The following is a 17,161-nucleotide window of genomic DNA, read 5'->3' as shown; positions in this document are numbered from 1 at the left end:
TTCGCATTTGCGAAAATTCATACGCCAGTCTCACACAGTAATATTAGAGCCTTCTTTACACCACACAAGCTGGAAGCAGAGAGGGGTGATCACTGTGATGTGTACTGTGAAAAAAAATATGAATATTCATAATTTCGAATATATAGTGCTATATTCGCGAATAAAATTTGCATTGCGAATATTCGCGAGCAACACTAGAGTGTAACTCTTGAGGCCCCATCCCCAAGAAGACCGGAGGCTGTAATCACTGTCAAAGAGGCTTTAAAGGGGTACTTCACTGGAAACAATTTTTTTTTATCTACTGGTACCAGGAGATAAAACTGATTTGTAAATTACTTCTATTAAAAAATCTTAATCCTTCCAGTACTTTCCTTTTTGAATTTCCTTTCTGCCTGACCACAGTGCTCTCTGCTGACACCTCTGTCCATTTTAGGAACTGCCCAGAGCAGGATAGGTTTGCTATGGGGATTTGCTCAGCAGGTGTCAGCAGAGAGAACTGTGGTCAGGCAGAAAGGTAATTCAAAAAGAAAATAACTTCCTGTGGATCATAATAGCAGCTGATAATTACTGGAAGGATTAAGATTTTTTAAAAATAAAAAGTTCTCCACCGGAGTACCCCTTTAACTACGTTCTGAGTAAAGGGTATGAATACTTATGTCACTGCAAGATTTTATGTAATGTTTTTCAATTAAGAAAGTAGAAAAGATTTGTTACTTTCTGTTTCACTTTGCCATTATGGAGTATTTAGTGCAGAATGATGGGGGAAGAGGAATTTTTTTTAGCACATTGGAAAATGTCACAAAAAGGTGAAAGGGTCTGAGGGCTTTCCGAGGGCACTGTATAGTATATTCAGGGCTCAATTCCTACAGGAACACATGGGAATGGAGTTCCTGCACTTTTTCCACAGCAGGAACCCTGTTCCCATTATCAAGAGTCCTGCAGGACCAGCCCTTGAGTGGAAATCTTGGGTGAGTTCCCAAACTTTTACTCCCAAGACTTGACCCCTTGAGTATATACATCCATGGGTTAGGATGATGGGTGTTTTATACAGAAGATAAATTTACCTGTGACAATCCCAGATGCACAGAAGCAGTTTCGGAAATGTACATGATCTTTCCATCCGATGCCACAACGAAAACAAATCCGTCCAAGGTCTGTAAGACACAAAAAGAGAGTTTAGGGGTCAATGTATAGAAGGTTGCGAAACATCAACTCCCAGCATGCCCGGACAGCCAAAAGCTGTCTGACTTCTCCAGAGGATCCACACTGTCCCTGAAAGGTAAATCAAGGCCTCTGTGCAGTGGAATTCAAACTGCAGTTCTCCAGATGTAGCAAAACTTAAACTCCCAGCATGCCCGGACAGCCAACGGCTGTCCGGGCATGCTGGGAGTTAAAGTTTCGCAACATCTTGAGGGCCGCAGTTTGAGACCACTGTCCTAAAGGAAGAGTCAACCAATTGTAGACAGCTGTTTTGGGAGTTCTTGCCCCTCATCAGTACAGAACAGTGTCTTTCTTTTTGAGAAGATTTTGGTTTGGCTAGTATGGTTTAGCATATGTTATTATGGAGACTACAGGGTGGGCCATTTATATGGATACACCTCAATGAAATGGAAATGGTTGGTGATATTAACTTCCTGTTTGTGGCACATTAGTATATGTGAGGGGGGAAACTTTTCAAGATGGGTGGTGACCATGGCGGCCATTTTGAAGTCGGCCATTTTGAATCCAACTTTTGTTTTTTCAATAGGAAGAGGGTCATGTGACACATCAAACTTATTGGGAATTTCACAAGAAAAACAATGATGTGCTTGGTTTTAATGTAACTTTATTCTTTCATGAGTTATTTACAAGTTTCTGACCACTTATAAAATGTGTTCAATGTGCTGCCCATTGTGTTGAATTGTCAATGCAACCCTCTTCTCTATATAATACTATATACACTGCAGGAGAAATGCTAGCACAGGCTTCCAGTAGCCGTATACACTGCTATATACTACTATATACACCGCAGGAGAAATGCTAGCACAGGCTTCCAGTATTTATATACACTGCTATATACTACTATATACACCGCAGGAGAAATGCTAGCACAGGCTTCCAGTATCCGCATACACTGCTATATACTACTATATACACCGCAGGAGAAATGCTAGCACAGGCTTCCAGTATCCGTATACACTGCTATATACTACTATATACACCACCGCAGGAGAAATGCTAGCACAGGCTTCCAGTATCCGTAGTTTCAGGTGCTGCACATCTCGTATCTTCACAGCATAGACAATTGCCTTCAGATGACCCCAAAGATAAAAGTCTAAGGGGGTCAGATCGGGAGACCTTGGGGGCCATTCAAGTGGCCCACGACGACCAATCCACTTTCCAGGAAACTGTCCATCTAGGAATGCTCGGACCTGACACCCATAATGTGGTGGTCACCATCTTGCTGGAAAAACTCAGGGAACGTTCCAGCTTCAGTGCATAAAGAGGGAAACACATCATCATGCAGCAATTTCGTATATCCAGTGGCCTTGAGGTTTCCATTGATGAAGAATGGCCCCACTATCTTTGTACCCCATATACCACACCATACCATCAATGTTTGTGTTCCAACAGTCTTGGAGGGATCTATCCAATATGGGTTAGTGTCTGACCAATAGCGGTGGTTTTGTTTGTTAACTTCACCATTCACATTAAAGTTTCCACATCACTGAACACGATCTTCTGCGTAAACGGAGGGTCCTGTTCCAATTTTAGTTTTGCCCATTCTGCAGCACCTGAAACTACGGATACTGGAAGCCTGTGCTAGCATTTCTCCTGCGGTGTATATAGTAGTATATAGCAGTGTATACGGATACTGGAAGCCTGTGCTAGCATTTCTCCTGGGGTGTATATAGTAGTATATAGCAGGGTATACGGATACTGGAAGCCTGTGCTAGCATTTCTCCTGCGGTGTATATAGTAGTATATAGCAGTGTATACGGATACTGGAAGCCTGTGCTAGCATTTCTCCTGCAGTGTATATGGTAGTATATAGCAGTGTATACAGATACTGGAAGCCTGTGCTAGCATTTCTCCTGCGGTGTATATAGTAGTATATAGCAGTGTATACGGATACTGGAAGCCTGTGCTAGCATTTCTCCTGCGGTGTATATAGTAGTATATAGCAGTGTATACGGATACTGGAAGCCTGCGCTAGCATTTCTCCTGCGGTGTATATAGTAGTATATAGCAGTGTATACGGATACTGGAAGCCTGTGCTAGCATTTCTCCTGCGGTGTATATAGTAGTATATAGCACTGTATACGGATACTGGAAGCCTGTGCTAGCATTTCTCCTGCGGTGTATATAGTAGTATATAGCAGTGTATACGGATACTGGAAGCCTGTGCTAGCATTTCTCTTGTGGTGTATATAGTAGTATATAGCAGTGTATACAGATACTGGAAGCCTGTGCTAGCATTTCTCCTGCGGTGTATATAGTAGTATATAGCAGTGTATACGGATACTGGAAGCCTGTGCTAGCATTTCTCCTGCGGTGTATATAGCAGTATATAGAGAAGAGGGTTGCATTGACAATCCAACACAATGGGCAGCACATTGAACACATTTTAGAAGTGGTCAGAAACTTGTAAATAACTCATGAAAGAATAAAGTTACGTTAAAACCAAGCACATCATTGTTTTTCTTTTGAAATTCCCAATACGTTTGATGTGTCACATGACCCTCTTTTATTGAAAAAACTAAAGTTGGATTCAAAATGTCCGACTTCAAAATGGCCGCCATGGTCACCACCCATCTTGAAAAGTTTCCCCTCTCACATATACTAATGTACCACAAACAGGAAGTTAATATCACCAACCATTCCCATTTTATTAAGGTGTATCCATATAAATGACCCACCCTGTAGATCCCCGACTCTAGACATGCTGGGTATGGTGGTAGAAGAAGACGACAAGACGGAAACCCAAATGGACCATGTACAGGTGCTGAACAGTGAAGTGTTGGAGTTTCAAATGATGCCTCTGTAGAAGCAGGAGCAAAGAACCTATTGTAATATAAAGCCTATCAATGGACTATTAAAGGGGCATTACAGGATTTTTTTTTTATCTGACTATGCTACAGGGGCTGTGCAGTTAGTGTAGTTCATAATATAGTGTCTGTACCTGTGTGTGACGGTTTTCTCACAATTCTTATGTGATTTTCATCCCAATATTTATTTTTAACATCATACAAAATGACTGTTGCCTCAGGTTGCAATGCGGCCTCACTAGTCAGCTGATGACAGGGAGCCCGTCTGCTTCAATGGGTGGAGCGATCGTGGGGGGAGAGAGATCAATCTGCAATTAATGCAACAGCTGTAGGCACCCTGATTGAAAACCACAGGTCTTTTGAACGGATGCAGCTCATTTAGGTTTCAATGGGTGGGGTTACTGATGTGTGGGAGAAAGGAAAATGGAATTATGGGATTTGTAGACAAAAAAGAAAACTCAAACAGGAAATACCGGTTCACAAACAGCTATCCACAGTGTTATGGTAATCTCACAGCATAGCCATTTAGCCCCAAGACAAGCGCAGATCTTTCCTAAGCCATGTCCCTTACTGTCTGACAGGTATGTACTAAAATCACCTTATGGTGGAGAACCCCTTTAAGAACTGAATCTGTTACCGACTGGATCACAAGAACTATATATAAGTAATCGTATGCTAAGTTTGTGGTTTTAATAAGACTGGAAAACCTAGGTCTGCATTAAAGGGGTACTCCTGTGGAAAACATTTTTATTTTTTTTCAAATCAAAAAGTGCCAGAAACTTAAACAGATTTGTAAATTACTTCTATCAGTTCCTTTATGCTCCAGGGGAAGTTGTGTAGTTCTTTCCAGTCTGACCACAGTCCTCTCTGCTGACATCTCTGTCCATGTCAGGAACTGTCTAGAGCAGGATAGGTTTGCTATGGGGATTTTCTCCTGCTCTGGACAGTTCCTAACATTAACAAAGGTGTCAGCAGAGAGCACTGTGGTCAGACAGAAAAGAACTGTACAACTTCCTCGGGAGCATACAGCAGCTGATAAGTACTGGAAGGATTAATATTTTTAAATAGAAGCAATTTACAAATCTGTTTAACTTTCTGGTACCAATTGATTTAAAATTTTTAAAAAAAAAAATAGTTTTTCTACCGGCGCAGCCATCTTGGATTAATTAGAATTAGAATGATGGGTGTTGTATAAAGCAGATGAATTTATAAGGGATGAGCAACAACTACAGATCAGTGCAGCTGCATATATGATTTTGAATATGTTTTAAAATAAAATAAAATAAAAATTAATTAAAAAACAAAATACATTTTGCCAAGTTTTCAAGATCTCTTGTCCCCAAATTTGCCTCCATGATTACATGATCCACCCCTGACTAGTGATGATATACCTCCTATCAAATAAATGCACCAGACGTGAAAATATAAATAAAATAACAAGCTTTATTAAACATTGATAATAATAAAAATAAAAAACATAAATAATGAGAATCAGCAATAGCCAGAAAAATGTGTTATGATCTAATGAGGACTATTCTCTTAAAGGTTTGCCATTACTAATTAAACACATACTGCAGAACAGCACTGCGACATTGAGCACACATAGAAAAGGCAAACAAAAAATAAATGATAATAAGAGAAGAGAGACAACGTGTACAGGTGATCTATTGGTGCACTGTGGGAGCCTGAGAAACCTAGAGAAAAAAGTGTGTTGGTATGAGACCTGAAAAAATTAACAAGTACGGTACATCCACAGCAACATCACTGCACTAGGAAAATACACCAGCCCTCGGAAGGGAAGAGAGGATAAACACGCTGCCACAGTGCATCCGGAGTCACCACGTTATACTCACATCTGAGATCACACACAACCCCTACGCCGTTTCGCTACCCGCTTCGTTAGGGAGTATATGGGTAGTAGCTGGGTAAACTATTTATATAACAGAGGACCAATAAGATATTTGGAGTGAAAATTACCTGGATAGAAGCAGCTGTGTTCCGTACCGCCAGAGCGCATAGCTGCCGGCGCCATCTTGGGCGCACAGCGGAGAGGCGACGTCTGTGCACCAACGTCACCACGCACTTAGTCGGCGCGTGCGCGCAAGAGTCCACAAAGTAGATGGTAAGTGAAAGTATTTAGCGCATGCGCAGACAAACTGGAGTCCGCTGTGACACGGAGCCAGGTCTGGGCATGCGCATAAACATAGACATGGGACAAAGAGGCGATTGCACTAACATTGGTGTGCATAGTGAAACCCTAGGGCACAGATATAAAGAATTTAATGAAGAGAGAAAGTTTTATAATAAAAGGCAGAAAAAGCGTGGGGTGCAGGTGCAAAAATAAAAATAAAAACAAGGGTGAACACACGTGAGACATGCAGAGAAATTTTATATATGTATATTATATACAAAGCATATGAATAGTTTAGAAAAAAATGAAAAATTATTATAATAATAATATACCCCTATATTTTTGACTTAAAAACCATTACCCCGTGGGGACTAAATGAAAATAATAGTTATACATCCTTTTTGTGATGCATTTGGTGTATAATACATTGTAATCTGTTCTGTGTATATATATTTTAGTTTTGGGTTTTAGTTTTATTTTAACAGGACATTTTATTATAGACAGTTAGGACCTAGCAACCTTACACACTTACTCATTTTTGTTGTTGTTGTTGCTTTTGTTTTTGTCTCTTGGTTGTTTTTTTGTTTTGTTGTTGTGTGTGTCTTTTGTCGTTTGTTTTGTGTGTGCCGTTGTTGTTTTTTGTTTTTTGTTGGTTTTGGTTTTTGGTGTTTGTTGTTTGTTGATTGTGTCTTTTGTGTTTGGATTCCGCCCCTGCCCCTTTTCCTTTCTCCCCCCCCCCCCCCTTTCCCCCCCCCCCCCCGCCCCCTGCCCCCGCCTCCCCCCCCCCCCTCTTTTTCTGTTTGTAATTTTTTATGTTTACCTGTTTGTCCGTTTGTTGTTCGTCTGTCTGTAGTTTGGTCTGTGTGTCTTTTAGATCCTGGAAGAAGTGTCAGCTTTACGTGGACCCGAAGGCACTAGTGAAGCACCTTTTTATGGCAAGATGACCTACTGAGTGTGTCATAATATGGCCTTGATTGTCCCATTTTAATATTTAGTATGATACCCCTAGGGGTATGATGGGTGGGGCATGCCTGATATATATAAAAAATTTTATTACATTTATTCTCATGATAACAATTTTATAGCTAGATCAGTATATGTATTGATATCTATTATAGTTGTTTCTATATATTGCAACTTATTTTAATGCACTTTTTTTGATAACAGTCTATCTATATAGCATCTTATGTTAGTACACTGTATGATTATAAGTAACAACGATTAATAGTTATACTTATCAATTTTATTCATTAATTTTTTTACACTTTTTTTACACTTTTTTTATAAACATTTTTTTACACATCTATCAAAAAACTTTTTTCACATATATTCTTTATACTTGATAGTTCATTCTACACGTGCACATATATATATATGCATGTGTGTGTATATATATATATATATATATATACATATTGTCACATCTACATGTTGTTCACGAGCTTGCTCAATAGCACACTATGACTAATATAGGGGTATATTATTATTATAAAAAATTTTCATTTTTTCTAAACTATTCATATGCTTTGTATATAATATACATATATAAAATTTCTCTGCATGTCTCACGTGTGTTCACCCTTGTTTTTATTTTTATTTTTGCACCTGCACCCCACGCTTTTTCTGCCTTTTATTATAAAACTTTCTCTCTTCATTAAATTCTTTATATCTGTGCCCTAGGGTTTCACTATGCACACCAATGTTAGTGCAATCGCCTCTTTGTCCCATGTCTATGTTTATGCGCATGCCCAGACCTGGCTCCGTGTCACAGCGGACTCCAGTTTGTCTGCGCATGCGCTAAATACTTTCACTTACCATCTACTTTGTGGACTCTTGTGCGCACGCGCCGACTAAGTGCGTGGTGATGTTGGTGCACAGACGTCGCCTCTCCGCTGTGCGCGTGCGCCCGAGAGCCCAAGATGGCGCCGGCAGCTATGCGCTCTGGCGGTACGGAACACAGCTGCTTCTATCCAGGTAATTTTCACTCCAAATATCTGATTGGTCCTCTGTTATATAAATAGTTTACCCAGCTACTACCCATATACTCCCTGACGAAGCGGGTAGCGAAACGGCGTAGGGGTTGTGTGTGATCTCAGATGTGAGTATAACGTGGTGACTCCGGATGCACTGTGGCAGCGTGTTTATCCTCTCTTCCCTTCCGAGGGCTGGTGTATTTTCCTAGTGCAGTGATGTTGCTGTGGATGTACTTGTTAAGTTTTTTCAGGTCTCATACCAACACACTTTTTTCTCTAGGTTTCTCAGGCTCCCACAGTGCACCAATAGATCACCTGTACACGTTGTCTCTCTTCTCTTATTATCATTTATTTTTTGTTTGCCTTTTCTATGTGTGCTCAATGTCGCAGTGCTGTTCTGCAGTATGTGTTTAATTAGTAATGGCAAACCTTTAAGAGAATAGTCCTCATTAGATCATAACACATTTTTCTGGCTATTGCTGATTCTCATTATTTATGTTTTTTATTTTTATTATTATCAATGTTTAATAAAGCTTGTTATTTTATTTATATTTTCACGTCTGGTGCATTTATTTGATAGGAGGTATTCTAAAGTGTTTTGCACCAAACGCAATTTACTTTTCGAGTTGAAAAGCAACTTTGGTCACATATCTTTGGTTACCTGACTAGTGATGAGCAGCAGGGGCCATATTCAAATTCGCGATATTTCGGATATATGGACGAATATTCCTTCTCTTTTTGGACGAATGTTCGTTCTCTGTTTTTTTTTTTTCATGCAAAAATTTGCAATGAAATTCGCATAGTGCGCATGCGCAATTATATCTTTCACCTAAAAGAAGGGAGGGATCAGTGTCCAGTCTGGAAGTTACCGATATTCGCATAAATATTCGCATAAATAATCTCATAAATATTCACATAAAAAGAAAAGAATATTCGTCATTACAAATATATCACTATATTCTAAATATTCGTGAAATCGGGAAGTGGCGATATTCGCGGTAAAAATTCGCATTTCAAATATTCGCGCTCAACACTACCCCTGACCAGACTGGATCCCTCCTTTCTAGCCCTGAAGACCTCGTACAGCAGTTTGTTGTGTTCCGCTCTTTGGCGATAGTTGACATATGGAGGTCGTTAGAGATTCCTGTTTCTCGTTCTGCGATGTTATGAATACACCGAGTCCATTTAATCTGTATTCACATTTTAGGCTAGATTTCCTAAACAGTCAAAACTTGTTATCCCGTAAATGAAGCAGAAACCTCACTGGAGCAGCTGAACTTCTACAATGGTACAAAACACAAGTAATGGTGCGTTCACCCGGCCGTCTGTCCCCGTTTTTTTAGGCTGTAAACGGATTAAAAACGGTTTAAAATAAAAAATCCCATTTATGTCAATGGGATTTTTTTACAATCCGTTTACATCCGTTTGTACCCGTCTGCACAAATTTTGGGCGGCAGAAAGAAAACGGCACATGCAGTATTTTTTCTTCAGTCAAAAAAACGGAAGAAAAAACGGATACAGTAAATTTAACATTTAAGTCGATGGAAAACGGATGAGCCTTTATTGTCATCCGTTTTCATCCGTTTTTTTTTCTCCATCTTTTGATCCTTTTTTACTTCTGAGCATGCTCAGTACCCAAAAATTTTTTGGGGTTTATTAACAGAACAAACAATAACATCCGTTATTGTCCGTTTTTTTTTTAAGTCCGTCTATTTTTGACAGGAGAAGAACGGGACGGGTCTAGACGGCCGGAGTACCCCTTTAATCTCTGTTTTGTACATAGACATAATGGGGCATCCATAGAAGTTTCCTGGGACTCTAATACAGTGACCCCCCGACCTACAATGGCCCCGACATACGATCATTTCAGCATACGATGGTCTCTCAGAGGCAGCATCAACATACAATGCTTTTGTATGTCGGGGCCATTGCATAAACGGCTATCCGGCAGCGCAGACTGCTTCAGCTGCCACCGGATAGCCATTTACGGTGCCCCGTGTGGTCCGCCGACGATCACTTACCTGTCCTCAGGGCTCCTGCACGTCCTCTTCAGGATCCCCTGCATCGTCGGCGCTCTCCATCAACATCATCACGTCGCTGCGCACGCCGTCCCGTCATCCAATAGGAGCGGTGTGCATAGTGACGTGATGGCGGCGACGGAGAGCGAGGATGCCGGGGAAGCAGAGACGTCAGGAGCGTCGGGGACACCCAGGGATGCGGAGACAGAGATGGAGGGCGACATCCAGTGCAGTGGTGACGAGCGGTGACGGTCCGGAGCGGCGGGGACAGGTGAGTACAACTTCCTATACTTTACATTGCACGGATCCCTCAACATACGATGGTTTCAACAAACGATGGTCCATTTGGAACGGATTACCATCGTATGTTGAGGGACCACTGTATACTACAATAGTCTCCCAATTTCATACAACAGGATATGTTTTCCTGCATGCCGTAAGGCAATGTTGACACGACAGAATTTCCAAGCGGAATCCGGTGACAAAAATTCGATAAAAAAAATTTAGTTGCAACAGAGTCCCGTTGTTTTCAATGGGATTCTGCTGCACCGTGCACATAGGGGAATTCTGATTCCGCTGACCCCTATTTTTCCGGGTGGCCATTCTTCACATTTTCCACCATGTGAATATCGTTAATAATCGTTGATTATAATTTTTAAAATCACATACATAGAAACAGTATAATAAGATATATTTGGGATACCTGTGAAAAAGGATGAATGAAGCATGAATATTGACCATGTACAAAAAGGGCTAAACCAGCATAAAATGGCAACAATCGTGAATGAATAGTGTGATATAAAATGAATATAATCTATACATAAATAAACAAACCAAGCCAAATTAGAACCTATATCTGCATTGGCAGCACAAGACACCCCAACGCACGTTTCGCTGTCAGGCTTCATCGGGGGAGAGAAAAGAGTCTGTTAAGTCCTAAAGTGAAAAAAATAACAACAAAAACAAAGACACCTTCTGACATTTTATAAAGACCTGTCAACATATTTGATCAGAAGGGGGCTGAGTGTTAAGACCCCCAATGATCTCTAGAAGTAACTGGTAGAATGGCTCAGCTAAGTGCTTCTCTTACCATGTTTCTCCCCTCAGGAGATATGGACTCCACAGACAGGCTCTATAGAGTGGTGTTTTCCAAACCTTGCGTCTCCAGCTGTTGCAAAACTACAACTCCCAGCCTGAAGCTGCCTGGGCATGCTGGGAGTTGTAGTTTTGCAACAGCTGGAGGCACCCTGTTTGGAAATCACCGCTCTACAGACAGATTTCTGCTATATTTTCACAGCATTTACTCTGCGGTATAAACAACAACTACAGATCCGTGCAGCTTAATATATGATTTTAAATATGTTTTAAAAAAAATTAAAAATAAAAAAATTTTGCCAAGTTTTCTGTCAGGAGAGGAATTTGTTTTATGTTTTTTTTGTGTTTTTTTCACACTTACTTATATCTCTTTCTGGTAAAGCTGGGTTAATAACATCAATATGGCTGCCACTAGAGACTGACACCCTATTTTTATAGGATTCATTAACTTTTTTAGTTTTAGCAATTTCATAATTATTTTACATATGATAAATAGGTGAAAGGATAAAAAAAATTCTATTGTTTTTGTTTTGTTTTTCTTTTTACTTTTTTATATCTCTTTCTGGTAAAGCTGGGTTAGTAATATCATTATGAGATTGACACCCCATTTTCTAGAATTTTATTAACTTTTATAGTTTTGGTAATTTCAACTATTTTCCCTCGTCTAGAAGAAGTACACAGGTATTTCCATTCTGTCAAAGCAGTAAAAACCTTTTCTGCGCAGCGGTATACAGAGCGCCTTTATGAAAAACATATTGCACTGAGTGAGATTGTGCAGAGTTTAGGGGAGATTATTGCAGCCTGTTATGTATTTTCCTCAGATAATAGGAACATTCTATACAAACCTACAGGGCTTTAAGCCACAAATGAAAAATTGCAGTGGATTAAATATTCAGCACAGAGCTCACATACACTGCACCGACCTCACCGGAATCCCCCCGAATACTTAGTCTGGGGGGAACAAATAGGCATGGGATGTGGAATATGGACACTGCAGCATTGTGTCTGCGAGCACTAGAACAGGAACAGCACAGAACTAAGGAACTGCCCCCATAAGTGTGTCTGCCAGAGATGCCCCTATAACAGTGTGTCTGCCACAGATGCCCCCATAAGTGTGTCTGCCAGAGATGCCCCCATAACAGTGTGTCTGCCACAGATGCCCCTATAACAGTGTGTCTGCCACAGATGCCGCCATAAGTGTGTCTGCCAGGGATGCCCCCATAACAGTGTGTCTGCCAGGGATGCTCATATAACAGTGTGTCTGCAAGAGATGCCCCCATAAGTGTGTCTGCCAGAGATGCCCCTATAACAGTGTGTCTGCCAGAGATGCCTCAACAACAGTTTCTCCATCCCAGATGCCGCATAATAGTGTGTCTGCCAGAGATTCCCCCATAACAGTGTCTGCCAGAGATTCCCCCATAACAGTGTCTGCCAGAGATTCCCCCATAACAGTGTCTGCCAGAGATTCCCCCATAACAGTGTGTCTGCCAGAGATTCCCTCATAACAGTGTCTGCCAGACATTCACCAGTAACAGTGTTTCTGCCAGAGTTTCCCCCATAAGAGTGTGTCTACCAGAAATTCCCCCATAATAGTGTCTGACAGAGTTTCCCCCATAACAGTGTGTCTGTCAGAGATTCCCCCATAACAGTGTGTCTGCCAGAGATTCCCCCACAACAGTGTGTCTGCTAGAGATGCCCCCATAAGTGTGTCTGCCAGAGATGCCCCTATAACAGTGTGTCTGCCACAGATGCCTCAACAACAGTTTCTCCATCCCAGATGCCGCATAATAGTGTGTCTGCCAGAGATTCAACCATAACAGTGTCTGCCAGAGATTCCCCCATAACAGTGTCTGCCAGAGATTCCCCCATAACAGTGTGTCTGCCAGAGATTCACCCATAACAGTGTCTGCCAGACATTCCCCTGTAACAGTGTGTCTGCCAGAGTTTCCCCCATAAGAGTGTGTCTACCAGAGATTCCCCCATAACAGTGTGTCTACCAGAGATTCCCCCATAAGAGTGTGTCTACCAGGGATTCCCCCATAACAGTGTGTGTGCCAGAGATTCCCCCACAACAGTGTGTCTGCCAGAGATTCCCCCACAACAGTGTGTCTGCCAGAGATTCCCCCATAACAGTGTGTCTGCCAGAGATTCCCCCATGACAGTGTCTGCCAGAGATTCCCCCATAACAGTGTGTCTGCCGCAGATGCCTCTATAACAGTGTATGCTTCTACAAATGCCCTACTATAATGGGCATTGTAAATATTGTGGTGTCCCAGCACCAGTAGCTGTCCCGTGGCTTTGGACTGTGTAGGGCAGCTTGGCAGCACAAAGTGTTGGCCCCACTGGAGTTTTGTTGTTACATTAATTATGTGTGTACTTTAATATCAGAATAATATATTTTCCTAAATGAATGTCATTATTGTTCTATGTATATATGTTTTTCATGTTACTGTGCCTTTAAGGGTGTTACCCATGAGACCCTGCAGTGAACCCCATGTGACCCTATCTGTCAATGAGACCCCAAGAGTCTCCCCTGTATAGTGAGGTGCAGGGGAGGAGTTAGTCCAGTGCTAGACATTGTTCAGTCCAGTTCCAACAAGGCTCCTGAGCAGCAGCTTAGCTCAGGTGTGCTGTGTGTCGTGTGCTCTGAGGAGAGGCCTACTGCAAAACTAATCTCTCAAATGGTCATCCGGCAAGTATTACTCGCAACGAGGAAATTCATGCCTCTGCAGAACAGTTTCCAGTACCTTGACCCTAGCAACCAGGATTTCTCAAGTCAGTATAATTTTGTCCAGTGAAAGCACCACAAGTCTCAGCAAGGCAACAGGGCTCTCAAGGGGTTACGCTGCATTCTCACACCAAGGTCAACTGTTTGTGTATTACCATCTGCACCAACTCAGTAAAGACAGTTATCTGTAACCTGACGTCAGTGTGTTCATTTACTCCCTGTGTCTGGCCCAGGAGAAGCTGTCTCCAACTTCGGACCATGTATAGGATAACGGTGCCCTGGCGTCACGAAGTGATCAGGTATTTCCACCAACACCACCCCATGAGCTGATGCCACAATATGACCTTAACAGTTTGATTGCAACAGATGATGCCCCCATAACAGTGTAGCTGCTACAGATACAGGATATATGGGATTATGTATATTTATTGTATATTTATAAGGAGGGATTTAGACTAGAAGAGCAAGGCCCACAGCACCTATATATAAATGGGGGAGAGTTATCAAAGCCTGTGAAGAGGAAAAGTTGACCAGTTGCCCATAGCCACCAGATTGCTTCTTTCATTTTTCACAGGCCTTTTTTATTTTTTAAATGAAAGAAGCGATCTGATTGGTTGCTATGGGCAACATTTCCTCTGCACAAGTTTTAATCCCCCCATACATATTTGTAAATTACTTCTATTTAACAATCTTAACCCTCCCAGTACTTATCAGCTGCTGTATGCTCCAGAGGAAGTTGTGTAGTTCTTTCCAGTCTGATCACAGTGCTCTCTGCTGACACCTCTGTCCATCTCAGGAACTGTCCTGAGCAGGAGCAAATCCCCATAACAAACCTCTCCTCCTCATCATGTACAGCAGTGTTTTTCCACCAGGGTACCTCCAGCTGTTAGAAAACTACAACTCCCAGCAAATTTTGTGATGTGTCCTGATCAATAAATACCTGAAGTAAATGGGATCCCAGTTCCTTTGCCACATTATCCAGAGGTCCTAATCTTGCTGGATGTCCCCAAGCATCTCCCAGTCCTAAAAAAGAATGATGACAAAGTTACAGTCCAGCACTATTACAGCTGTCATTGAAAGTATACGGCCCGCCACTGGTTCCCCACAAGCGTAATGGGAATGTGGCATCCGAAAATGGCCTATTTTTAAAATCAATGTTTCACATGTTTTTGAAGAAGTTTTCTTGTTTTCTAATTTCTCATTTTATTAGCTATTATACATTATATATATATACATATATATATATATATATTATAATAGATATTAAAATGGAAAATAAAAAAATATATTCTCACCAGTAAGCCTAAAACTAACCTAAGACCTCCTGTAGTGTCTATGATGATAAGGAGGAGGTTGTTGCACTACGCCGCCACAAGCAGACACACTTCTTACACTGTGCGAGCCGCCGCACATGTACTCGCACACATCGTGGCCACTCCCCCTGCTCCCTGAGCTAGGCTGAGAGCAGCCGCGATGGGCGAGTATACTGAGCATGCTTGCGGCGATTCGCACATCGCAGTGTGTCTGCTCGTAGCAGCGTATTGCAGGCACATCTAAAGGCACCCTGTAGCGGTCCTTCAGCAGCAGATCTGCAGCATAAAATACCCTTAGCTACGTTGACACGGGCGTATTACCTGAGGAATTTCTGCAGTGTATTTGCTGCAGAAAATCCCCAGCGGATTTTGCTACCATCGACTGCAATGGGCAGCAAAATCTGCAGCAGCACATCTGCAGCAACAATATGCACCGCATATTTGATGCGCAGGATTTTATGCTGCAGATTTCAATGTAAACTAAATGACTGAACACAGCTTCAAACCTCGCAGGTTAGTGTACGTGTGAATACAACATTACTACAAAATTCTAATCACCTCGAGGTTACAATTTTTTCTGTTTCAATGTTTTTATTAAGGTTTTCAGTAAAGAATAAAGTATACAATACATGTAACATAGTTAAGGCACTTTATGCCAACAGAAAAGGAATGTTAACTCCCATATGTAAGTTATCAATACAGTAAACATAAGTCCGATAAGCTCGGATCGCCAAGTCACAAGCCAGTTGTGGCTTCCGAATAGGGATACTTATAAAGGTTCCTCCGACTGAACAATAGTCACAAGATGAGCTATCTGGAGGAGACCCGACTATCTAAATCAATCAATATATGTCAAGACCGATTAGCCCGGTAACACCGGGTTGTGACCAATACAAAGACAGACACACAGGGGAAGACAACACGAATAGTGAAACAAGGGAGAGAAGATAGGTCCGGAAGGAGAAAGAGAAGGGAGAGAAAGAGAGGAAAAGTGCAAAGGCAGAAACTTCACGAAGGATTACCCAGATAGTCCACCCAAGGTTGCCAGGTAGCTTCAAAAGACTGTTGGGAATCATTTAAGAGGCTCGTCAGTTTGTCATTAGCCATTATCCAGTTTAGCTTGGGGCGTATGAGCTGAAATTGCACAGAACCTGATTTCCAATTAGTCGCTATAGCTATCTTGGCGGCTAGAAAGATCTAGGAAATAAGTTTGCGAAGTCCCTTTGGGACATTCGGGATTGGGGCATTTAATAGAGCTTGCTCCGGGGATTTCACAGGGTTCACACCTGTGACCGACAGGATAAAATAGCAGACCCGTATCCAAAAGCGTTTTACTCGTGGGCAAGTCCACCAAATGTGGAACATAGTTCCCTGCTGCTGGCAATTACGGAAGCACAATGGAGAGGCTGTGGGGTACATTTTAGGTATTCTAGTAGGGACCAAGTACCATCGAAGTAGCACCTTCCAGCCCGCTTCCTGCAAGGATGTATTAATGGAGAGTTTGGAGGTAATAGAGGCGCTAAGGGTCCAATCTTTCAGGTCAATTTCCTTCCCCAGGTCCCTCTCCCAGGCAATCATATACGGTAATTTGGTGGGGGTAGATAATAGGGTGTTATAGATAGAAGAGATAGTGCCCCTACTGTGAAAAGCTCTCAGACACATTGATTCATAAGAGGTGCAGGAAGTAATGTCCGTCCCCGTCTTCTTAAGACCCGACAAAAAGTGAGAAATTTGACTGTAACGGAATAATTCTGAGTCGGGTAGCTCATAGAAGGCGCGGAAGTATGCTATTGGTTTAATACCCAGTCTATCAATAAAGTCACCTATGCGAAATAATCCCTTATTTGTCCACCATGAGAAAGCCAGCGAGACCAT

General features: G+C 41.8%; 1 protein-coding gene across 4 annotated transcripts in view; it reads right to left on the bottom strand.

The window, feature by feature from the left end:
* SIM2 (SIM bHLH transcription factor 2) overlaps window positions 1-17,161 on the bottom strand; it is a 158,019-nt gene that overhangs the window by 68,201 nt on the left and 72,657 nt on the right. For all 4 annotated transcript variants that reach the window (XM_056559613.1, XM_056559615.1, XM_056559614.1 and 1 more), the window contains exons 2-3: window positions 14,914-14,996; window positions 1,065-1,154 (exon numbers count right to left, since the gene is read on the bottom strand). In XM_056559613.1, the coding sequence (XP_056415588.1) occupies window positions 1,065-1,154; window positions 14,914-14,996 (173 nt within the window). The remainder of the gene's footprint in view (window positions 1-1,064; window positions 1,155-14,913; window positions 14,997-17,161) is intronic.

This window comes from Hyla sarda, chromosome 2 (assembly GCF_029499605.1).
Source record: "Hyla sarda isolate aHylSar1 chromosome 2, aHylSar1.hap1, whole genome shotgun sequence".
Classification (NCBI taxonomy): domain Eukaryota; kingdom Metazoa; phylum Chordata; class Amphibia; order Anura; family Hylidae; genus Hyla; species Hyla sarda.
This window is presented reverse-complemented; position numbering and strand designations above follow the sequence as displayed.